We start from the raw sequence: 26186 nt of genomic DNA on the forward strand, positions 1-26186 counted from the left end.
GGAAGCTACAGATTCAGAAAGCCCTCCTGAAATGAAGGTTTTAGTAATTAAAAGTAAACACCGCTCACTGATCTTTTATCATGGCTTTGTGTTAACGCAAACAAATGCCTCCCTGTCAATGCCATCCCTTGCTCCATGTCACTAATAACGCTTGGTGTGTGTGTGTATTTCACCTACAAAGGGAAAGCTTCATGAAGCAGTTTATTGATCGCCAGCAACAGGACACCTGCTGCCTCTTGCGAAGCCTCCCTTCCGCCTCCTCCTCGTCATGCGACCACTCCAAGAGGTCTGCCATCGAAGACAACAAATACATTGACCAAAAAGTAAGACCCTCGGTCACCCCAAATGTACCATGTGTGCCGCATGTCTGTGAGAGCTCTAGAGGGTCGCTCTTGGGATTGAATGTCGAAGCAGGGAAGACAATGATGAAATTTGTAGAAGAAATCATTCCACCGGTCAGGAGTTATCAAGCCACTGTGGTGTATAAATTTCAGTTGTGTATATCTCAGAGTTGGTGACTTTGAATACATGGAATGTCCTCCCAGAACTTCATTTTCTCATAAACAGGCTAAAGGGGTCTCTAAGGGGTAGTCCTGGGGGCGCAGTGTTTAAGAGTTGGGCTACTAACCACAAGGTCACTGATTTGAAACCAGCAGCCAGTCTGCTGGAGAAAATAGAGGCTTTTTACTCCTGTGAAGAGTTACAGTTTCATAAACCCCAGAGCCAGTTCGCCTCGGACCTATCACATCACCATGAGTCGTAACCGACTCCATGGCGGTGACTGAGGAGGTGCAGCCCAGGCGGAACAACGGGCTCTACGTTGTCTTCTGTAAGAGACCATGTTTGTGTCCAGATAATACTACATCCTGAGGAACAACCAGGAAGGTTTCTCCCCACATCATTAATAACACCATCAACTGAGTACTGTCCGTGTGGCAGAAATCAACACTCTCTCTGGATACATTAACTTATTCACAGTCCAATAGAGCTGTCCTTCAATAGTTAAGTGGTAGATAGTGAGTCCTCCCCCCAGCAGATTGCACAGGAAAGTTTCAGTAGGGAAGTGCATGCATAAAAAAGCAAAATTAATTTAAAATCTTAGAGAAATGAGGCTCATTTCCATTTACCCATTTCTATCCAAGATATGTGGGAGAAAGAAGGGATTTTACAGCTATAAAGTGGTACAGTCTTGGAAACCCAAAGGGACAGTTCTTCCCTGTCCTACAAGGTCACTATGAGTCAGTGGGGGCTCAATGGCAGTGAGCTTGTTGGTGTTTGCATATAAGATATAAAAATAAAGCTGATTTTAGGGGTGGAAAGTACATGAGAATATGGCATGTAAAATATGTATCCTATAGTCAGTATTTGGGAAATGGGTGAAAACAGTTAAGAACTCAACTCTTGGTTGAACCCACTCAGGAGCGCCTATTCTAGACAGACAGACCTAGTGATCTGCTTCCCAAAGGTCACAGCTTTGGAAAACCCTCTGGGGAAATCCTTCTCGGAATACCTAGGGTCACTGCAAGTGGGGATCAACGCAACAGCAACTAACACCCACAGCTTGTATGTATGCTCTGTTATCTATGTTACATCCCTGATGGTGTGATGATTATGCATTGGGCTGCTAACCATCGGTCAGCAATTTGAAACCACCGAACACTGGAAGGGAGGACGGCAGAGCTTTATACTCCCGTGAAGAGCTATCATGGTCTCAGAACACACAGGGGCAGCTCAACCCTGTCCTTTTGGGTCACTCTGAGTTGTGATCGCCTCCCTGGTAGTGAGTTTGTTGTGGTAAATATGTTGCTAAGAAAGCTCTTGCTGGCATTGTGGGTTGGAGGTGGGGCTGTTAGCCTCACAGGCAACAGTTTATAAGACTCTCAGCTCCTATCATGACGGACAATCTCAGAAAGCTTACACAGGGTCACTATGTGCTAGAAGCAACTCGATGATTTCGTTGTTGTTGTTATTGTGCTATGTTATTTGAGAGACTTCCAAAGCGCTTGTGGAAAATTAGAATTTGAAGATAATAGAACTTCCCCCACAAACTTTTTGAAGCCTTCTTGTACACTATGCTGCATCTACAATAGACTGAAATCAGTTCAACAGTATAAATAAGTAAGACAAGGAAAGACTGATAGAACTGGTAATCCCACTGCCACCGAGTCTACCTCCTAGTGGCCCCTGTACAGGGTTCCTGAGGCTGTCAGTCTGTACCGGAGCAGATAGCTGCAGCTGTCTCCCATGGAGCACTTGCTGGGTTTGAACCACCGAACTTGCAATTAGCAGTTAAACCAACACTGATCAGGTACCACCAAGACTTCATAGAATTTGTAATAGAAATTGAAATTAGAATTTATAAAAGCATTTACCTTTCTTACAAATATATCATTTTTACTCGGAAGTCAAAGTACTGTGGTTGTTGAAAGATGCCATAGAATCGGTTCAACCATATGCACAACATAGCAACCATATGCACAACATAGCAAACAACTGCGCTGACCTACACCATTCTCCCAACTATTGTAATGTTCAAGCCCATTGTTGCAGTCACTGAATCAATCCACCTCTTCAAAGTTTTCCCTGTATTTCACTGGCCCTCTACTTTACCACGCATGAGGTCATTCTCCAGGGAACGGGCTATAAAATGTCCAAAGTGTGTGCTACTTTGCTACTAAGCCGTCTTTGCGACTAACTGAGGAGCAGTCTGGCTGTACTTCTCAGACACATCCATCAGTGCCTTGGGCAGTCCACGGTACTTTATTCTCTCCCAGCACCGCCATGAAAATGCAGATTCTTCTCCAGGTTTCGCTGTTCGCTATGCAACTTTCACATGCATGTCAGGTGATTTTCCCTGAAGTCATTATCATCTAATTTTTATTGTTGATAATCAAATGCCTATTTCTCTATTATACTTTGATAATAAAATACCACATCCTTTAGTTACCAGGATTCTCTACGCACCTCCTTTTAGCACCATTCACCATTCTACTTTTGCCTCTCTCTGCTCGCCCTTCTTTTTCCCCTGTTCCCCCTCCAAGATCCAAATACAAAATAAGACAGGTGGGTTTTTTACATGTGAAAAGTAAATACATACGATGATAGAACAGGTGTCCTACATGCAGTACGTAGGAAACTGGTAAACACAGTTCAGAACGTGACCACAAGTTTCCCGCTGTGGCTTGTGGAGCCCTGGCGGCACAGTCAGGGAAGTGTTGTGCCCACCAGCTGCTCTGTGGGATCGGCTTCTAGATACGGTCTAACAGCCTTGGAAACTCTGTCTAGTGGGTTGGAATCCACCTGATGGTACGTCGTTGTTTAAGGAACTCTGGCAGTGGTACTGGATGAAGTGGTTAAGCTGCTAAATGCAAGGTCTGCGTTTCAAACACACCAGAAAAATAAGGCTGTCTGCTCCCACACAGATTTACCATTTCACAAACTTACCATTCACCTCTGGCCCGTCACGCCTCTAGTCAGAATCAGCCTGAGTTCCATGTAGCCAGCTGTTGCTGACTCAGGTTGTTCTTGATGACCCGCTGACTCTCTGTACAGTATCATCTCTCCTTGCACAAGTCCCTGCGTTGGTTTTCTTTCGGTCGTTTATAGATGCTGTTCTTCTAGCCTATGGCTTCCAAAAGGGTAGGTGAGAAATCCGATGCTGATGTCACTTATTTTTCCCACTTGAAAGTAATTAGGTTCTTGTTTGGTGGTCAGGTGGTGGATTTGTAAGCTTGTAAGAGTTTCTCTGTATCCTTGGATGTCAGAATATACCTGGGTGTGTATCTTCTCTCATCAAAACTGCCTAAACTGAGATTCTCTTTTCCAATCTGAAGATTAAGATATTAGGCCAAATTTTTTAAATTTTGTTTATTCATTGTTGGATCTGCTTTCCATCTGCTCTATTTTCTCCTATTTTTCGCTTACTCTCATGATTTGGGTCCTGTGCTTTCAAATGTGTTCTCCATTTGGTCTTTCCAAGATCATTTAACCTTCAACCTGTCTCTTACATGTTTGTGAAAAGCAATGTGTGTGTACATGCATGTAATACCCTACAATATATTAAGTGTGTTTTAGACAAAAATGGAATTGATCAACTGTGTTCTTCACATAGCTATGTGACTCAATAGGTGTTCAGGGCCCAGGAGCAGACATTTCTATTTCGGTGGTTACTAAATTTAGAGGGGAAAGTGACGTTGCCTCAACTGATCAAGCTGAAATTGAATTTTGTGTAGTAGAAATCAGGTTTATTCTTAAAATAAAAATTATTTCAAAGTCAGACTTGAAAGCAGAAGCCGAGGATAGAATGATCCTCCAGTGGGCCCTGCAGCGGGGACCGTCCATCTTCAGGAAGAGGTCTAGGAACTGCTGTCATTTTATGTATAGCATGAATGTTATATATAACATCCTGACACTCTCTGTGGAATCAACAGTAATATTATCACACTGGAAACACAAAAATGAAAACTTAGTTCATGAAAATATATTTTTCCCTCTAAGAGGAAATGTGCCATTTCTCATTTCCCTGAACAGAATGTTTTTGAAAGGCATCCAAGACCATAGATAAATAAGGCTCCATGATACATGTGGCCAGGTTGCCGAGAATTGGATTTAGCCCCTGTATCTATCGACCCTCCTCCCCAAGCAATCTTTTTGTTGGGCTGCATTCACAGATGCTAAAAGATACTTCTGATTCTTGGATAGCCTTCTATTCATCTAATATTCTCATTTAACAGTTTCATGGAACTAAAAGTAAAAGATGAATTATAGTTTTAGTCGGTAATCTTACTCTACAGTCTCTGTTAGAATCTTCAAAGATAGAATGAATGAGCAAAGACAATGTTTCTCAGTGGTATCTAAGTTATTGATCAAAAAGACTAGACATTTTTGAAGACTAGGATCAGTCCCTAATCCATAAAGTCAGCTGATTAAAAAATATAAAGCATAGTCATGCAAAAAGAAAATTATACTTGATTGTCAGGTTACCTTTCATTACATAGAAGTATAAAGCTATTAATTAACATCAAGTTGATTCTGACTGATGGCAACTTTATGTACATAAAAGTAGGACTGAACTCAAAGGTGAATGTTTGGAAGTGTATTGCAAGGGCTTTCTTGAGAGGCACCTCTGAATGGATATGAACCTCCAACCTTTGGGTTAGCAGCTGAGCGTCTCCGCAGCACCATCCACAGACCCTCAGACATCATGCGCTTGACCCACAATGTAGATTAGCTATAATTGGAATACTCTTTTATCTGCTTATAGCATTTACCATCTGGACAAATGCTCCAATTTGAAAAGTTGAACACAGAGAACATTTTTGTTTTTCATTTCACCCCATTGACATGTATAATGTTGCAGATAACCTGTGGAAGACGTCGTCCATGTTGGCATCCACTCAAAGCCCTGACTTTCCTCAGGTTGTCAGCAAAACAAAACAAGCCATTCCGTCCAGGATGCTCCGTTTGGAGCTTCAGTTCTCAGCCACATTCTTCATCAGCTCTTAGGATTTGCCATTCTTGCTGCATGCCACCAAGAAAATCCCCATAAATGAATGCTAGTGATGAGGGTTGAATAGAAGGAGAAGGTAAAGAGAACGCAGATGGTATTTTTCCCTTAAGCATCCAGAGTCTTTACATTTTTTATTAAGGAAGTCTGGTCTCTCCGAGTCAACGTCCACTAGACAGCGCCTAACTCCAACAACATCAAAAGCACTGGAAACAAAACCACATGAATACACAACAAAATCTTTGAATATAGACTAGACCACTGTTATTTTCTTTATTTCAGTGAATGCCTGGAAATTTTTCATTAAAACCTCAGTTGCTTTTTGAAACTGCCAGTCGGTGCACAATGCAGTGTAGGGGGCTCCTTCAATCTACATGATGAAGCTATCCCAAGTCTATGCAATAAAAATTGAGACTGTTTGTCCTCAAAGTATGTTAATGAAAGGCTGGCATATTGGTGATTCTTACAATATGGACGAAGGAACAGCAGAAATAAAACTTTTCCCTGCAGCGCTACTGAGCAGGAGAACCTTCTAATGTCCACAACTGTCGAGGAAAACAGCGGGTCCTCAAGATCAAGATCACCGTTAAGAAGGAGATAAGAAGACTGGGGACAACAACACAAAGGAGGGAGCGATAGATGGAGCATCGCAGGAAACCCAAGAGCATATGTTGGCAAGACTTTCTCAGAGAAATGGCCCTGGTCTTGAACGCTCTGAGGCATTCCCATGGCAACCTCCCTCGGCAGAGACCATGTTTTTTTAAAATAGCCCTGCTTGATTACCTTTAGCATATATAGGTGTGTGTGTATATACACATTTATTTATATGTAAATGCCCGTGTATCTCCCAGTAAACAAAAATGTAAAATCTTTAAACGTTCCTTGAGGTCTGTCCAGGTCCTAAAGAAAAATAGCAGAAAACTGTTTTTCTTCCTGCCTCTTCTGATGAACATCTGCCCTTCCAGATGACAGAAATGAGATTCCTAAATGACCACTCTCACTCATTCGTGGGGGACTTTCCTCCCTGGTTAAAAGCCTGCATACCTGGACAGTGTTTTCTCCTCCTCCTCCTCCTCCTCCTCCTCCTCCTCCTCCTCCTCCTCCTCCTCCTTCCCCTCCTCCTCCTCCTCCTCCTCCTCCTCCTTCCCCTCCTCCTCCTCCTCCTCCTCCTCCTCCTCCTCCTTCCCCTCCTCCTCCTACTCCTTCCCCTCCTCCTCCTACTCCTTCCCCTCCTCCTCCTCCTCCTCCTACTCCTTCCCCTCCTCCTCCTCCTCCTCCTCCTCCTCCTCCTCCTCTTTCTACATACCTGGAGACTGTTTTCTTCTTCCTCCTCCTCCTCCTCTTCCTTCTTCTCCTTCTCAAGGAAAGGAACTTAGTTTCTCTGTTCATATTTTTTTCTATGTTATAGAAATGATAGATTGTTTAAGCGGAGAGCTTGTTAATGAACTGAAAATTGAACTTGGCTTTCTAGTAACCAGGAAAATACCGTCATTCATTTAGTACTCTGAAGTGAGTCATCTCCTCAAGGTCAAGGTTCTGTTTCAAGCCTTGTTGATGCTGGGGGCTATCATTTCTCTTTAACCAGAGCTCCTTGACCTTTCTGCTCTCTTGGCTTTGCTGGACGGAGCATCCCTGTTGGTGAAATGGTTAAGAGGTCAGCTGCTAGCAGAAATAGAATTAAGGACGATGGGGTTTGGATGGACTTTTCTGTTGTGCTCTTTCTGCGGGGAGAATCCCCAACTGTCTGGAAAACACTAGTGAATGTTACAGGTCTCTGTGACCCTGAGTCTGATAGAGGTTGAAGACTATCCAGCCACCTGCTTCTCTCCCGGAGCTTCCCAAGAAGGTCTCCTCGCCGTTCTTCGCCCACCCTGATCATCACACTTGATGGAGGACTGGGAGAGGACAGTGACAAGTCCAGGGAAATGAGGCAATATCTGATCCCTCCCTCCACTGCCCTATTGCTGCTGAAGTTATTAATGTTCCGCTAATAAGCCTTTAGGTTAACATCTAGCTAATGTCCAAGAAATGGAGGAAAAGTCGTGAATGCAATCATTACATTTTGTTACCTTTTTCATTTCAGCATGCAAGCCACTCAACAAGTTTCTGCTGTTCATTTCTTGGGGCCTGGGCATAGGAGCTTAGTGGCACAGGGGTTAAGCGCCTGGCTGCTAACCAGCTATTCCAAAGCACCAGTCACTCTGTGGGAGTAAGATCAGGATGTCTGCTTCTGTAAAGATTTGAAGTCTCAAAAACCCACCAAGGCCATTCTACTCTGTCCTCTTAGGGTTGCTATGAGTTAGAACCAAACTCAGAAGCAGTGAGCTGGGGCTTGGAGTGGCCTTGAGAATGCAGTAGTGAGCCCGACAGGGGCTGCTCCCTTAAGAAACTCACAGCCAGCAGGGAGAGATGCCTGAGAAGAAAATATATTTCAGGAATCACCAAGCAAGACCGCCTAAGTTTATATCTCAGGAGAAAGAACACAGACAGACCCAAGAGGAGAGTGCACATGGAAAGCAGCTCTCCAGGATGGTGTGCTTGCTCTAACTGTGGGGATAAGAGGCCTGGCCGAGAGGAAGAGGCATCGGGGTGGTCCAGTGGTTCCCAGTTCAGCTACAGTCAAGAACATCCACTGGCTGCTCTGCGGTGGAACGATGTGACTGTCTGCTCCCATCAGGATGGCAACCTTGGAAACCTCCAGGGGCAGCTCTACTCTGTCCTGTGGGACTGCCCTGAGCCAGACTGGCTCTCATGGCAGCAGGTACCGCACAACCACAAGATACGAGGTGGCGATGGCGGCATCGGGAGGAGGAAGAAGGGATGTTCAGCACCCAAAATGCCACATTCCTACAGAGTTCCTTGTTTCTCGTAAGGATTCTTTAGTAACTAATGGAGAGCTCCTTGGCTCACAATAATGGTGAAATGAAATATATAGATTGAAATATAAATTCAAACACACCCATAGATACACATTATAAAACCAAAACTTTAGCATGTTTAAATTTATCTTTACAGTGTGTTAATGAACTCAGAATGTAACATGGTAGCTTTTATATACACATCCCTTCATTTAGCCTTCCTTTATTGGGGTTCTTCACATGAATTCCGTGCGCTAGGGGCGGGATGGAACACAATTTGCAGCCTTCAAGTAACAAGAGAGTAGGGGATTGTTTTAACAGAATATGGGGCCTGTAATCATTTTTAGCGGAGGATTATCTGTAAAGGTTTCACATTCCCTAAGTGCATGTCCACTAAGGTTCAAAAGCAAATCGTTTTCTAGGATTGAGCCTCTTTTACAGGTAACTCTCTTCATCAGGTTTCTGTGCTGACCCCACCAGGTAACAGAGGACCGAGGCTCTACAAAGAGCCTATCTTTGTCATTACATTTTGCTCTTCGTCTTTCTTTTGTGGGGTGGGGAGCAGGCTCAGTTCACTTTATTATTTTTCATATAAAATCGACTATGGGTAGTCACAGCTGGAGCCTGGGTCCTCGGCACCGAGACGGTGATGTGGGGCTTCAGGAGATGCTCAGTGAATGCCTGGAAGGGAGACTTGGGGAACACTGTCTGGTTCCAGAGGTCAGGGGTTTAGCTTGACTTGCCTATTTCATTTTTCATTAAATGTGATGCCAGTCCCTATGTGTCCTAGTGCAGTTGTTGTCAATGATGCTTTTGTTATTTGGACCTGAAGGTCAAGTACAATTAAAATGTAATTGGAGTCCAGGGGCTCCTTCCTTGTATTGCTGAAGCGCCATGAATTTTCAATTCAAAAACACCAACATGTTTAGAAACAGCTGGCATTGTCTCCAGAATCCTAAGTCCATTTATCTTTTTGTATCTCTGCAACATCTGAACGTGCAATTTTCAATCTTGGTTTTCCTATTTATATGAGCTAAACTCCATAAAGTCCTTTTGACATTAACTTCTATAACTAAGACACGGCAGGCATATATTTATAATGTCCTATTAATAAACATTGTATATTAAACATATCTAAATATAAGATATATTTAATAACACCATTTTTGAAAGGGAAAACAATGAAACGTGGCTTATACAACAATCGACAAGACTTTGAAGGCCATGGGGAGGCCAGGGATGGGGTCAGAGCAGGGAGAAGGGAGGGACACTTTCTCAGGAGAAAGAAGAAGAACCACAGAGATGGAGGGATTAACAGAGTATTGTCATTGATTTCATTTCTTGAGATGGGCTGTGTACAAATATACATTGTGTGTTTCTTTAAAAAAATCTCTCCATATTTCTTATCCCTCAAACCTAAATAGTGGTCTTGAGTGTGTTTAAAAAAAAGAGATAAAATTAAAACTGGGAAAGGACTTGGAGTCTTTAGTGATAACCAAGTTCATCTCAAACAAGAAAACATGCAATTAAAAAGAGGGGGGTGGGTATTGCAGATACTGCTTTTCCCATACCCGTGGTATGACTGCAAGTCTGGGTGAGGTGTAAGGTGGTTCAGGCTTCCTCAAACTACGGCCCGCGGGCCACATGCGGCCCACCAAGGACATTTATCCAGCCCGCCAGGTGTCTTTGCCCCCTTTGGTTTTTTACTTCAAAATAGATATGTGCGGTGTGCATAGGAATTTGTTCATCTTTTTTTTTTTTTTAAACTATAGTCCGGCCCTCCAACGGGTCTGAGGGACAGTGAACTGGCCCCTGTTTAAAAGGTTTGAGGACCCCGGGGAGGCTTGACCACGTCGACAGTGAGTCTAGGATATGGCTTGTGGCCAAGGCATGGGTATAAACCTCAAGGGCAAACCAATCCAGGCTCTAATCAATTCATTTCCACTTTATCAGCTTTCTCTCGATAGGAGAGTAAGGGGGAGGGGAATGATTGCTCTTGGGGTTCCAGGTGACAAGTGCATGCATGTAAACACGTCTCTACGATCAGTGGATGGCCGTGGAGCAATGCTCTCGCCAATGCCCTTGTCTCAGGCCTCGTCGGACTCCTTCAGAGAAGCCAGACGTTCAGCGAGGACTACTTGGCCAGTTACAGTCAAGGGAGAAGTTATCTCAGAACTAGATGGGGACTGCTTGGGGGAAGTTCAAAAGGACAATCGCAGGGGCTTATTAGAAAGAAGTTTAAAGAAAGCTAATTATGGCAAGTGTGTGAAAAAGCTTGTCCTTGGAAGTTTTTCCCATCATGACGATGTCCATGATCATTCTTCTGGGATAGCGAGGGCTGCCTTCTGAGTGTTTGGTCAGGAGCTTTTGCGCATGCCTCCTACAGCCCTATCATTGCCTCGTCAGCCTTTTCTTCCCCAAATTCAAAGAACATTGAAAAGGAACATGATCTGAGCCTTTCCAGAAAGCCAAAACTGTTGCTTTTATATGCAGAAATCGAAGAGCACAAAGTTCTTCAGGCAAGGGTTAGAGATAGACACAGTGCTTTCAGAAGGGTATAGACAATGATGGAGGTTATATCAATACATATACATACTATTGTTTAATAAAGGTTTCTAAGATTTTGTGGCAATACATTTTTACTTGCTCTCATGTCAAGTTTGACTTGATTTAAAATTTTTATTTCAAAAATTAGCCACAGAAATAAAGAATGCGGACCAGTAACAGGAATCAGTTTATAATACTATGAAATTAATTCATTCCTTTTAAAAATCATTTTATTAGGGGCTCCTACAACTCTTATCACAGTCCATACATACGTCAATTGTGTCAAGCACATTTGTACATTCATTGCCCTCATCATTCTCAAAACATTCGCTCTCCACTTCAGCCCCTTACTTTTTCCCCTCCCTCCCCACTCCCCCTTCCCTCATGAACCCTTGATAATTTATAAATTATTATTTTGTCATATCTTGCCCTGTCCGACGTCTCCCTTCACCCCCTTTTCTGTTGTCCATCCCCCAGGGAGGAGGTCACATGTAGATCCTTGTAATCAGTTCCCCCTTTCCAACCCACCTTCCCTCCACCCTCCCAGAATCACCACTCACATCACTGGTCCTGAAGGGATCATCCGCCCTGGATTCCCTGTGTTTCCAGTTCCTATCTCTATTATCCATGTGCACAATGGTAGACCCTAGAGGAAAATGTTGTGGATAAGGAAGAAAAAGAGGGTTTCTATAATATGAAGCTTGTCCTCTATGGAGTTCACAGAAGGATAAAGCATGCTCCACTCAGAGAGCTGGGTGACAGAGCCCCACAGAAGCACACAGATTTGAATGTGTGCATGTGTGTGTTGTGTGTAGACATATGTTTTCATATGACTATTCTACTTTTTAGCCCTGCTATTTTTTTCTGGAATTAGATTCCACATTGTTGTAATAACTTAAAATTAAAATAAAAACTTGACCCATTAAAAGAAAACGTTTCCAAAAATATTTATATTTGAAAACACCTTTCAAGGATTTACAGCGTGTTAGCGGTATATTCACTTGTATATACATCCGTTATGTCCATTTAATCTCCAGGCACCTACACGAATCCTATTTTGCTCTTTTTAAATTCTCCTTCCATGCATACTGTCAATTTCACTAAGAGCTTATTTTATAGAAACAACTTTCCATGCAAATAATTTCTTGCATGCATTTGGGATTCATTTGCAGCTCATGGACGCATGAAAGGCTCGAAGGCAGCTAAATGAAGGAGCACATTCAATCTAGGTGATTGTGAGCAATTGCTTATTTCCAGTGACTCTATTTTATGTGGGGCACTTATTCAATAAAGTGGCTCATTACACTGCACCTTGCTAGCAGAAATGACATCCGCCAAGCTCCGTTCACCAGACCATGGTTTCACATTCTATGGTCACGTTTTGATGACTGCTTCCCACATATTATTAATCTGCCAATGTTTTCAAATGATAAAAGAAAAACAATGTCTTCTGAACTTTTTCCCAGTTAATACTCTGTCCATACTCTAAGTCAAAAGTGCTCACTGTGTTAGCGGTTTTCTTTTCCAAATAAATGTCGCAGCTTCTGATTGCTGCAGGAACGGTGTGGCTAGATCTGTGGCTCGTTCGGCATAAGCACTGCAACATCCCAAGGGAATCGAATGATGCTAGTAGACCCGTGACTGCTCTTCAGGCTTGGAATTCACATTCTGGTTAATTGAAAGTTGTGGTGGGTCCCTGATGTTAAGAAACGGTAAACGCAAACTACAAATACAATAGCTCTACTGGCTTCAGTAGGCTAGAAAAGATCGTTGGTCTCTTCATCTTCTTCAGAGTCATTCTGAAAATCAATTATGCATATAGGGATCCTAGAAATAAATAGACGAATTTGGATTTCGTGTTATTATTTGATATGTAAGGGTTGGTTGTGTGTGTGAACAAACTCTTTTTAGTCGAGAGAACAAAATGTTTTGCAGTATCATTTCCAAAACATTTTTAATACTTCTGAGAATTTACATTAATGTCATGATGCCAGGGTGGGGGGAATGAACCCTGAAGCAAAGCAGTAGACGGCAGGGTGTAACCGTGTGACTTGTGTGTGGATGACCTTGTTGCTGGTGGTGTTGCTATAAGGGGCTAGCCGCCCAGCTCCATGCACTTGACAAACTGAAGAAAGGCAAAGAATAGCAATTGCACTTGCGGGGTTGGTAAAGGAGAGAACCAAAGCAGGACTACAGAAAGCCCAAAGCTTTTCTAAACTATTCAAGCTTTGAGAGTACCTATTGAAAGAGCACATCATTTTCCTGACACTCCTGATGACCAGACATAGTCTGGACAAATATTAAAATACGGAACTTGGAATTTTAAATCAATAAACAAAAGGAGCGCCTGGTTTATGAAGGAACGAACATTAGATGAGCATCAGACCTCAACGGCAATGTTGTGTCAACAGAAAGTCACGTGCCATACTTAAAATACCCACATCCAAGTGTGTGAGCCAAGTGGGTGATGTCCAGGAAAACGGAATTTCAGGTGTAAAGGGCACTGAAGAGCACTTACCAAGGTAGAAGGGAACAAGACACATCATTCTCGGTCCCCATTCCTGAGGAAACGACTGAAAATCATGTTTTCCACAACCAAAATCATGAAAGAGACACAGACAAAACAACCGATGATGAGCATGCACATAATTATATGGAGAACTAAAAATACACGCGGACTAGAAAGGAGCACATAACACATCATAATGATTTGCCCTACTAATAAAGGCCTGGTACATATATACGCATTGCAGAGGAGAATAAAAACTATGCAAACATCTTTTAATATTCATTCATTGTACTGATGGCATCGTTAATTTTTATATAAAATTATTATCTGTGACATGTGGGATAAAAATAATGAGTGATTATCAGGTGATTGTCTAATTTCATCATTCTATGTCCTTGATAATCAAAATTCTTGATTGGGGTGAGGGAGGTAAGGGAGCGATGTCATATGGAACAGGTTAAGTCAAAGGTTGTACTTGACGTGGCAAATATAAGCTACACTTACGATTATTTTATCTCTAAAAAATAGCTGCCAGCTTAACCAGGCAAAAGTCTACAAGCAGTGACAAACGCAGTAGCCGTGAGCATGACTGACGTCTACATGATGCTCTTGATGTACAGCTCCCTGAGGGCATTCACAATTGGCTTACTTTCAGAGCGAGTTGATTTGGAACAAGAAGAGTACCAAGTCCGCCCACAGCACATCTTGTTATATCTGAGAACAGGAAGCTTTGCCTAAGAGCAAGAGGGTTCATGTCCAAAAGACTTTTGAGGTGACTTGAGGACAATTAGAATAATTTCACGTACCACAAAAGTAATTGTAACCCTTGGAAACCCATCACCTACATTTACTTCTTTGAGTTTATAATGACAATTAAAAAATAATGGATTGCCTTCAAGAGATTGAATAAAGGCAATCAATTCCATTAAAAACAAGGAAACTGAATTCAAGGAGGGGTGGGGTACAGATAGACAACAGAGTCCAGTCGTGAATGGCAAGCCCATGTTTCCCCAAAGAAACAAACTGACTCTTTCAGAACAGACTTCGTCAGAACTCAGGAAACTCAAGCTTACTATAGCATAGTAAGCACTAAATCAAGAAACGGGCATCTTAAAAATGGTAAGAAAGATTTGGGCCCAGTATACTTCTCCATGCCCACCCCCTCCCTGTCTTGGTGGCCGATCCATAAAGAGCGTCTGGTATTCACTGTAGGACTTTAGTGCCTGAGTCAAGACAGTTTCAACATTTTCTTATGTGTCTCTTTTAAACTACCTGGGAGCTACTTGAAGAACTAATACAAGGTGCTCGTATCTGTTTTGCCTTTCTTCGAAGTCATTCCAGGTGGAGAAGTGGAAGTTATTTCTTGAAAACACTAAAATCAAGTCCTAGGCACTTGGGACAAAACAGTATGATTGAGACATCCAAGACAGCTAAGGACTGAGAAAAAAGGGCACAATGAGATATTCTTGGCAAATGAAGGCATTCCACTGCACCTATGTCCTGACCCCAAATTTTCCAAATTTGATGAAAGACTTGAACCTACACATTCAAAAACCACAACTCCTTAGAATCCAGTATGTGAGAAGCAACTCAGCACACACAAGCAATCTTTAATGAGATCAATCGTCAACTTTGTGTCATGGGGGACAGAAAGCAATGGCATGGCATTTGGCAAGTCCTGGAAAAGGGAATGTCATCAACAAAATCTATGTCAGGCAAAACTCCCCTTCAAAAATAAAGGTAAATTAAGATGCTCTCCGCTATACAAAAACTGAGGGAACTTATGAGGCCTGGACCCGCAGTGCAAAACTCGGGGCTCTCTGCAGGAGTGAGACAGGTGAGGCGTTCGATGCCCAGACAGGGTTGCAGTCCTCTTGGAAACCCACAGGGGGAGCTCTACTTCGTTTTGCAGATCAACTCAATGTCCACGAGATGAGACTTGCTCTCCAAGAAATGTGAAGGGATGCTCTTCATTCAGTAAATAAAGGACATAATACACTAACTTGAGCCCACGTGTGGAAATAAACATCAGGAAACCGTAAATGCCAGTAGCAGTATTGTGTGTGTGATATGCAACTAGCTTTTTGATGTCCTGCGTGATTACAAAGACTAAAAATCATTGTAGGTGACTGAGCACATGATACATAAAAATGAATTTCTGATGAGAATAGAATAAACAGCATAAATTAGAATATACATTCAGATTAATGAAATTATAAACAGCATATAACATTTGACTATTTAATTGGACATTTGCATGATATCACAATAGAACTATTTATAAAAAATAAAATATGAGTGAGCCAAAAGTAGTGGTCAAAAAGTCATAAATTTCTACATTCAAAAAGATCTCAAATAAATTATGTAACTTTATTCCTTGAGGAATTATAGAAGCAAAGACAACTGAACTTAAAATGAGCAGAGGGAGAAGGAAATAATAAAGATTGGAGTGGAGGTGATGAAATAAAGAACAGGAAAAAGCATAAAACAATAGAGTGTATCAGTGAACCAAATTGAAACCATATCAAAGTACATGGGGTCAACAGTTAAGTAATCAACTACATCTTACATTGAGCCAATCAACTACAAAAGACTTCCTGTCAATGTTATAGAGCCAAGATGTCACTTTGAGGACCACGGTGTTCCTGACCCAAGCAATTTCAATCACCTCTTATACATGAGAAAACTAGCAAATGGATAAGAAAGATTGCAGAAGAATTGATGCCTTTGAATTGTGGAGTTGGCAATGAATATGGAGTATACCGTAAACTATCAAAAGGACTAACAAATGTCTTAGAAACAGAATAGCCAGCGTGCTCCTTGGAGTCAATGATGATGAGACTCTGTCTCGCATACTTTAGACATGTTGTCAGGAGAGACCTGTCTCTGGATCTGACGTCATGTTTGGTGAAGTAGAAGGACAGTGTAAAATGGGAAGACTCAGCACAGTGGATGGACACAGTGGCCGGGAATGCAGGCTCAGTCCTGGTGATCGCGGTGGGAAGGGCACGGGCTCCCATCTGGTGTCCACTGCCAGAAGTCAGAACCAGTGCGACGGCACCTGGCCACAAACAGTGATGACAATTCATCTTGCCAATGTTTCTCAAGTCTTTAATCTAGCACACAGGTGAAGAAGAATGAAATAAAGTCTTCCTATTCTATATGAATTCCATCCCTGGTTAGCCAAATAATACACGCGGATAGGCATGTCATTATGCAATTTCAGCGAATCAAACAGACGGAGATGTGGCAGGTCAATAAACAACAACTCTGCTAGCATCACAAACCGATATGCTCAGTCATTCTTTGCATTCTAATAAAGAACACAGGGCAACTATGACCTTGGCCAAAAGATCAAATAGGAATCTGATACAATTTCCGCAGCCAGCTGCCAATGGGCAGGACACACACAGGCTAGAAGAGCATGTTGACCTCTTCCGTGTGTACACTCAGAAAGCTCTTGGCTCTGAGAAACCAAACGTCAAATGGTGATTCAAAAGATTAATTGGCAGTGGTGTCAGCTGCCCTGAAGTCATGTAAACTGGAAAGAATCAGTGCTTGATCCTACGCCATCCCCATCACCAGCTGCAAATCAGTTTGAAATCATTGCAATCCATCATTGGCCGATGTTCGTAAGTAGTTTGGCAGGCCTTTCTTCCTAGTCCATCTCAGTCTGGAAGCTCTGCTGAAACCTGGTCAGCAACATAGCAGCCACAGGCTTCTGCTGACAGGTGGTTGTCTGCTGTGCATAAAGTACCTTGGCCAGGAATCAAACTCAGGTCTCCAACATGGAAAGCAGTAATTCTACCAGTGAACGACCACTGCCCCGTAAGTGAAGTAGGCACAAAAGAGTGGGGAGAGGGAACCGTAGATTAAAAGGCAGAAGGGACATCTCCCCAAAACATTGGAAAAGCCCGTTCATTCGTGTGTCTTTCAGATCCAAATTATGAGAAATGAGTCTATGCAAACGGAGTTGAACTTTGAAGCTCTTGAATCCCATTTTAAGTGCACATTTATGGAAACAACTTTTAGATGAAAAGTTTAAGACTTTAAATGTAAATATGTAAACTTTGGAGTGTTTAAACATTTACATTTAATTGGTTTTTGAAAGTTAGTTCCATCGGAAAATGGCTATATAGTGGAACTGGGTATATTTATTAGACTTACAAACAAAATATAACTGAAAGGGGCTTTTTCAACTAATGTATGAATTTTTCAATGCCAGCTACATTTAAATGCTCTATAAATGTGTATCATATATTCTCTCTTCAAGAATTATATCTATGAGATGTTCGGGTTGGAAATGAGCAATTACATCAAATCCGTGTCTAAAAGTAATTATCATGGAAAAAAACCTGAGTTCCCTAAGATTTTATTATGCTTTTGTCAGGATCTTTTGGAGCCAGTAGAGGGCACCAGAGAGCAATGTACCTCTGAGTCTCTTCTCAAACACTGTTGGAGAATGTCCTTTGCTGAAAGAAATGCTTAAAACTTTTCCTAAGGAGATAAGAATATTCGTTTTACCAAGTAAAACGGGAGTTTGAATAACCCATTGTTTACCTTAAACATTGTTGAAACATCAAGGAAACAAGATCATCCAGCCCTGAGGGCATTTTGGGTTAGGCTGCTAACCAAGATGTGGCAGCTTCATCCCGGTGAGGACGCAGAGACTTCTTGCTTCTGTCCTGCCTGCTCCCTGCACTTGACCTCTGAGAGTTAAAACTGACTCTGACAGCCTTGGGTCATCCTCAGTGGTGAAATTGTTTTTCCCAATATGAGATCATTGTTTTAAGTTTCAGCATTTCAAAGGCAGTTGATAGGAAATTGAATTTAGACCATCACCTTCCAATAAGGGGGTGGGGGTGGGGGATCACTGAGGCTGTACTCTATGTGCCCAGCCTTCTTTTTGTTCTTTGAAGAAGAAGCGAGGATTGTGTGGTCTGCCGATCGCTCCTAAAACTCCCCACCCTAGTGCATTTGCAGCTTAGAACATTCCGGGGGCTGTAAGCGTGATTTCTGTATCGCAGTGTAGACATTCTCCCCGGAAGGGTCCCTTCAGCTGAGCCCTTCTGTCTTCACAAGTAATTCTAAGTTTTAAAATGTAGGAGATTTTAGCAGCTCAGTTGAAATCATTACTCAAAGTCACTCTTTCAAAAGAGAGAGAAGGTTGAAAAAAATTAAGTGGTAAAGCATTCTGAATAATTTTTAGGTTACTCTCAAAGATGTCATTTCAAATCATTGACATCTACCCTTTCCTCATTGGCCACCTATTAATTAATCCTTCAAGATTTCTAGTGCATAATAAAACTAGTTGAGTTTTTCCTGGTATGAAAATAAAAATAGATTTTCCATTTTTCCTCATATGGAGGAAATTAGCAATTGTTCAAAGATCCTGACCCATATTACAGATCTTCCCTGAAACAATAAAATTAAATTGCTGATTGTGTTGTTGTCTAGATTCTCAGTTATGGTTGAAAAGACCATCTCATAATTATCCTCTTCAAACTAGGGCTATGTGAGCGCATTGAGTCACCTTACAGCATCTCTTTGCAGCTGTATTTGAGATCAGTGCTCTCTAGCTTTGCAACTCACATTGCCTAACCCTTGTCTGTTTGTGTTTAAGTCATTGGCTTCTTTTTCCTAATCCAGAGTGGTTCCATCTCTTGCTTTCTTCCTTCCTTTCCGTATATCTGAAGTACAGTAAACCTCACAGTGCTTAAGCAAGAAAAACTTCATGTGTCTTAAAGACCCACCTTGCCCATAGCTTACACCAATTGTACTGTATTCATTTGCCTAAGGAAACACACCCTCATTTAAAATTTAAAAAGGGTGTGTGTCAGGGTTCTGTCCTCTCACTGTACTTATTCAATATCTATGCTAGACAAATCATCAGAGACTGGGTTTTATGAAGAGGAATGCAGTATCAGGATTAGAGGAAAACTTCTTAACAACCTGTGATACGCAGATGGCATGACCATGCTTGCTAAAAGTGAGGACTCGAAGCCCTTGCTGACTACAGTCAAGCATTGCAGCCTTCAGAATGGATTACAATTCAATGTAAAGAAAAGCAAAATCTTACCACTGGACCAACAGGGTCCATGAGAAAAGATGAAAGTGGTCAAGGAGTTTCTTCTTGCCTAGGCCCCCAAGCAGTGCTCACGGCACATTGTATTGGGTAAGTCTGCTGCACAAGACTTCTTTGAAGCGTTGAAATGCAAGGATGTTACTTTGAGGACTGAAGTGCGTTTGACCCAAGTTACAGTATTTTCGATTTCCTCATATGCTTGTGAAAGTTGGACCAGGGAAAAGTCAGTGCATTTGAATTAGGGTGTTAACAAAGAATATTGAAAATATCATGGAATGCCTCCCCAAAAAACCCAAGCAAATCTGTCTTGGAAGAAGGACCGTCAGAGTGCCCTTTGGAAGCAAGTCAGGCAAGACTCGGGCTCACTGACCTTGCCATTAGGAGGGTCCTGGAAGGAGCTGTGGTGCTTGGTAAGTGCAGGAGCAGGGAAAGGAGGAAGGCCCTCATGGAGGCCAAGTGACTCGGTGTCCGCAGCAGTGGGCTCACATGTAAGAGCAATGGGGAGGATGGTGCCGAAGACAGGGCTGTTTCCTCTGTTGTTAGTAAGGTCTCTATTTGTTGGTACCTAATGACAACAACATGCTCTGTGCACATATTGTCTGTTTCATTACTTACCTAAGGTGCCTCCATTGCTACAGAAATCAAAAGCATCCTTCACCTACCAGTATAGCTTCTACTCCTTCAAGTAATTCTTGGGAAAAGATTTCAACACATTATCTAGCACTGTGTACCACACCATTGTACGTTTTACTGAGGATCTCATATGCCCACCTTTACCTCCCTAACTAGGCTATTTCATTCTAGAAAGCAGGGATTCTGACTCTTATTTACCAAAGAATCCCAATAGTCACCAAAACTATGCCACTTACTCAACACACCAAGTCAAGTCCATTGACCAAATTGAACTGGCCGTGCGCCGATTGTTACCTTTAGTTTCATCTGAGGGTCATGGCTACATCTCATTATTTGTTGCTTGGAAGCTTCCCCTGATGATGTTTCTTACTTTTGTCAATCTTTTTTCTACCCACAAGGCTTTAGCGTCAATCACTTACACCTGTCAAACACTACACCTGTCACCAATCAAACGCCAATGTCCAGCAGGACAAAGGCCAAGTGTGAGAGAGCATACATCTCTGGTTCCCGGTCAGTCCTTCAGGATTGATGTTCATTCTCTCCCCTGCAGTAATTTTATAATTGTCAACTCGGAAGAAACCTGGGCAGCTCACTTTCCTTGGCCACATGCCCGTGGGGAAAAGATCCTGCAAGCTACCTGCACAAATTAGTCTCAGGTCATAGGCCAGCAACTGGGTCTAGGTCATCAGGTAGCAAGAAAACGTTGTACTAATGACAATATGAAGCAATGTGAGTTCTGATATTGACGTATTTGAAAACAAAAACAAAGCTGTTCAGGAAAAGCATTATATGCATAGCCAATGCATCACCCCCACAGACGTGGTGTGTAGTCCTGTAAGGGGGGTTGACGTTCTGCCGAAAATAAAAATGAAAGTAAAAGAAAAAACTAGCAAAACTAATGCTATCATAATACTTTAGGGGAAACGTTCATGTTTAATGTCGCTTAAATGTACGTTCTAAAACTAAAGAACTATTCTTATTGTTTTACAGCTTCGCAAGTCTGTTTTCAGCATCAGGGCCAGGAACCTTCTGGAAAAGGAGACGGCAGTCACTAAAATCTTGAGGTAATACAAATACATGTTGATATCTACTTAAACACAAGTGAGATTATATTAAGCACACACAAAAAAAGAGTAAGCAGCTTTTTAATTAAATGAATTAACTTTCTGGGCCTTAATACATACGTTCTGTGCTCAACAATAAGCTAGGGTATATGTACTTATAATTATATATTTTTCATGAAGCAATAACACTTGATTAGTTCAAGAGGACATTTCTTTGCATAGACCCAAATTAAAAGTATAAGCATTTATGAAAAGCTGAGAATGATTTACTGTTGCTCTTAACAGTTGTATGACTTTTGTGATACCCAATATGCAAATCACTATAGAAATGAAGAGGGTAACAGGGTAAGCTATTTAAAGATAATTATGAATGATGATAACAAGTTTATTAGCATAAAAAACACTACCCTCAGAGAATGCTTATAAGAACACATCATGTTTAATTGCCCTTTCTATACCTGGCCTTGAAATGAAGTATCAGGAAGGGAAAAAAAACAAAAACTAACCATTTATGACCATCCCCGAAGGCTGTATGTTTCATACAGAGTAACATGATACAGAGTCACCAAAATGCATACGCAGTTGGAATGACATCGATTAAAACATATCAATGTCACAACTCAATATTGGAGGAAGGTGGCGAGCTGGGGAGATGGGACAGGTTCATACTAGGAACGCCTCTTCAACTGTGGTTCCTCCTCTGCTCCACTTTCATTCCTCTGAAGAGTCCCAAAAATATTTTCTCTAGAGGGTGTTGTCATTGTCACTTGCATAATAGACGGGGACATATGAGGGGCGCATGATTTGAGGAACAGAAATACACTAAAAAAATCCTAACTAATCACCATCCAATATATTTTTTTATGTTGGCTGAGGATTAATATGTCAAATTAAATGTATATTAGAGTAGCTTTTCTAAAAGTCCAACAAATATCCATGGGACTTTTTTATCACTGTGTTAGGCAGTTACCGCTGTGTTGTCTACAGAAGCGAAACCAGTGAAAAGTTACTTATGTCTAGCTAGAGAGAAACAGATACCAAGAAAATGGCTCCCTCACCCGGAGGGCTGGTCGAGTCTAAATCTGGGTAGGTGCTGGGTCCAAGGAGCAGCTGTTAGTCTGTAGACTTCGCTTGGTTCCCAGGGTTGCAGAGGTTTATGAGCTCAAAATCAGCAGGAGGGTGACTGCAGAGGTGAATGAAGCCAAGGTTGGCAGGTCAGATGGCGGGCCACTGTAGACTCCCAGGGTAGGCAAATAATATGGCAGCCATTGGCTGAGGTGCAAAGAAATCCTGACTTAAATCAGAAACTCTCCCCAAGGGGGATTGTATTATCCTGGGTCTCCATTTATTCTACGAAGGTATTTTTTGTTTGTTTGTTTTTAATCTGAGTGTTTGACGTTAGGAAAGACTTCTGCCAAAACTATAGACTGGACCCTACTTTTTGCTTTTTACTGCTTATTCTGAGCTGATCAAACCAGTGAGCTAGACTCTACCCGGATTTCTATGCCTCCCCTCTTTTCCTTTCCTCTCACAGCCAGCTCCCAGTAAGGATATTCTCTCAGGATGGCCCTCAAAATAGCCAGGGCATAACCAATTTTACCTGACTCTCACTTTATGATGAACAAAACGAAGCTCGCAGATCCTCTGGGAACTGTCTGCTGTCTCTTAAAGAATAATTTTCAAAAATTTCAACCTATCAGCTTTTCTTTCTTATTAGTTCCTGGATTTTGTTTTTGTTTTTCTTTTTGTACTTAAAACTCTGTGAAGAAATCTGCCAGTACACTTTGCTGAATCCTCATGGAATGTGTCCAATCTAGGCCATTCTGTTCCTTCAATAAAGCATTTTGCTTTCATGTTAACCGACTCCATTCTGCTCTAAGAGATAACATACTGCCGAATCAGAAACAAAATGATTCTTTTCACCTCTCTAGGGTTAATTGTATTTCAGCTAGAGAGATCGCACCCCAGGGGACACCCAATGGCTTGCTAGGGGATAGATGGGGAGGCAGCTGTGGTGTCTCAGTGGTTAAAGTACTCACTGCTAACCAAAACATTGATGTTTCAAACCCATGAGCCACTTCTCAAAAGAAAGATCTTCTTCCAGTAAATATATACAGAGATTTTTATGTTTTTCTGTATACATATATAACATATATAATTATGCAAATATATATAAAACATATAACATTATGGCGCAGTCCTCAGTCCTATTGGACTGAGGTAAGACAAGTAGCATGAGGAGAGACAGAATTGACTCCATAGCAGAGGGCAATAAATTGGCAGGCATGAATTATTATATATTCTACTGTCTTTTAATTCTTTCTTAAACCTGATCTACCAGTTTCCTTTTCCCAATATACTTTCTGTGTTTACCCTTCTTTTAATGTATAAAAGAAAGATGAAAGTCTCATCTACCCAGAAAATAATCTGTATATGAAGTCCCCTGGTTGCCAGGAATCATTGTTCCAAAATGATTTCCCACAGAAAGGGTCTCATCCGGGAGCACCTTGGACTTAGCAGGGTGGTGGCATGTTGGAAAATCTCCCTCCCAAACTACCTCTGTGTTCGCACTTTAGAAGGAACAAGGTTATTGTGAGGTGTATGCTAGCATGTTTGAGATAAAAAATAAAGTTAGATTTCTTCTCTGACACACTTAACGGACTTGTCTGACAATGAAATCTAACTTCATGTGGTCGACAGTGCGGGAAAATGGGTTGCGATAGGTGGATGAGCTTCTGTAATACTGTCTCACAGATGTATTAAAACACATGTGCAATAGCGGTAACAGTATATCCTTTGCAGCTTTCTGACATTGTGAGGGGGAATTTGAGATGTTAACTTTAAAATGTACTGAAGACAGTGGTTTTGAAGCAATAAAACGGGTGCAATGTCTGAACAGGCGATTGTAGGACTCAGCACAGATAACCCCTCTGGTTTGCCTCGCCATTCGGTCGTGTGGGTGAGCAGAGTCCGTGATGTGTTTCCACACAGCCCAGTAAACCGTAAAACCAGAAGAGCTTGTCGAGGCTACCTGAGCCACCCTGGCCCTGTGAATCTCAGGAAATGAAAGCTGAAAATTAGAAATGAAATGTATACTCTGTTGTATTAGGATAAAAACTTGACCTTTAGAAAAGCCAACTTGGGTTGTGTGGCTGCCACCAGGTCAGCTCTGACTCACAGGGATTCTATGCATCGCACACTGCTCAGCGGCTTGGCCCTGCATCAGCCCCACCACGGCTGTGTGTGCAGCTGTCGTGAAACCCAGTGAGTCAGCCCATTTCATGGAGGGTTCCTGTGCGTGGACCCTCTGCCAACCTTGACGTCCGTCTCTGGAGACAGATCTCTCTGGAGAGTGTATCCAAAGTGCTAGAGACCAAGTGTTGCTAGCCTCACTTCTAGGGAGCATATTGGTTGTACTTTGCCCAAGATGAATTAGTTTGGTCTTCTGGCAGTCCATGTTCATGATCATGATCAAATGTCTAATGAGTCTCCAGTGTTCCTTGTTCATTGTCCAACTTTCACCTGCATACTGGACCACAGAAGACCCCATGGCTTGGCGAGGGGGTACTTTAGTTCTCAAAGTCAGATCTTTATTCTTTACACTTTAAAGAGGCATTTTGCTACAGATCTGCCCGACACATCAGTTGACTTCCTGGATGTGCTTTCTGTGAACCATGATTATGGATCCAAGTAAAATGTCATCCTTGGCAAAGTCAATCCTTTCTCCATCTGCCAAGCTGTTCAATAATGTTCCAGATGTGAGAGGTTTTGTTTTCTTTACATCGAGTTGGGATCCATATTGAAGTCTATAGTGCTTGGTTTTCAACAGCAAGTGCTTCAAGCAAAATTGTGTTATCTGCATATCAAAGATTGTCAATAAGCCTTGCTCCAGGCATGATACCACATTCTTTTTCATGTAGTCCAGCGGTTCTCAACCTGTGGGTCATGACCCCTTTGGGGGTTGAACAACCCTTTCACAGGGGTCGCCTAAGACCATCTGAAAAATACGTATTTCCGATGGTCTTAGGAACTGAGACACTGCTCCTCTATTTGTCTCCAGGCGGGTCCGCCCACATGCAGATATGCCTCCATACGATTACTGGGCGTGGAAACTACTACCCATTCTACACCATGCTTCAAGACAAACTTTCATTTATTTGTCATTAGAAATAAATATTTCCCAATATATAATTACATATTGCTTTTGTGATTAATCACTATGCTTTAATTATGTTCAATTTGTAACAATGAAAATATATCCGATCAGCTATTTACATGACAATTCATAAGAGTAGAACAATTGCAGTTATGAAGTAGCAATGAAAATAATTTTTGGTTGGGGGTCACCACCACATGAGGAACTGTAGGAAAGGGCTGTGGCATGAGGAAGGCTGAAAACCGTGGTTGTATTGGCATAGACTAGTGAGTTATGACATTGCTGCATGCCGTCTGAAACATTTCACTTGGTATTCCATCAGTTCCTAGAATCTTGCGTTTCCTTAATGCCTTCAGTTTAGCTTGTACTTCTTCCTTCATAAGGTCTTCCTTCATAAGGTCTTGGTTGAATGTGACCTCTTGAAATGGTGGAAGGACAACCATTTGTTTGGCTTTCTATGTATTTCTTCCATCTTCTTGTAATACTTCTTATACCACTCAATATTTTTCTCAATGAACCCTTCCATATTACCACGAAGAGCTAGAATTTTTTTTTTTTTAGTTCTTTCAGCTTGAGATATGCTAAGCGTGTTCTTCCCTTTTGACTTCCTAACTCGGTGGTTCTCAACCTTCCTAACACCTTGACCCTTTAATACAGTTCCTCATGTGGTGGTGACCTTCAGGCCATAAAATTAGTTTTGTTGCTACTTCACAACTGTAATTTTGCTACTCTTATGAATCAAGCGACCCCTGTGAAACGGTCATTCGACACCCCAAAGGGATCTCAACCCACAGGTTGAGAACTACTGTTCTAGCTCGATGTCTTTGT

At 41.9% G+C, this 26186-nt stretch overlaps 1 protein-coding gene across 2 annotated transcripts in view; it reads left to right on the top strand.

Annotated features, from left to right (window-relative positions):
* The window catches only part of NALCN (sodium leak channel, non-selective), a 436823-nt gene that overhangs the window by 316280 nt on the left and 94357 nt on the right, over positions 1 to 26186 (top strand). For both annotated transcript variants that reach the window (XM_075562611.1, XM_075562612.1), the window contains 2 exons: positions 182 to 323; positions 21129 to 21202. In XM_075562611.1, coding sequence (XP_075418726.1) covers positions 182 to 323; positions 21129 to 21202 — 216 coding nt within the window. The remainder of the gene's footprint in view (positions 1 to 181; positions 324 to 21128; positions 21203 to 26186) is intronic.

This window comes from Tenrec ecaudatus, chromosome 11, assembly GCF_050624435.1.
Source record: "Tenrec ecaudatus isolate mTenEca1 chromosome 11, mTenEca1.hap1, whole genome shotgun sequence".
Classification (NCBI taxonomy): Eukaryota; Metazoa; Chordata; class Mammalia; order Afrosoricida; family Tenrecidae; genus Tenrec; species Tenrec ecaudatus.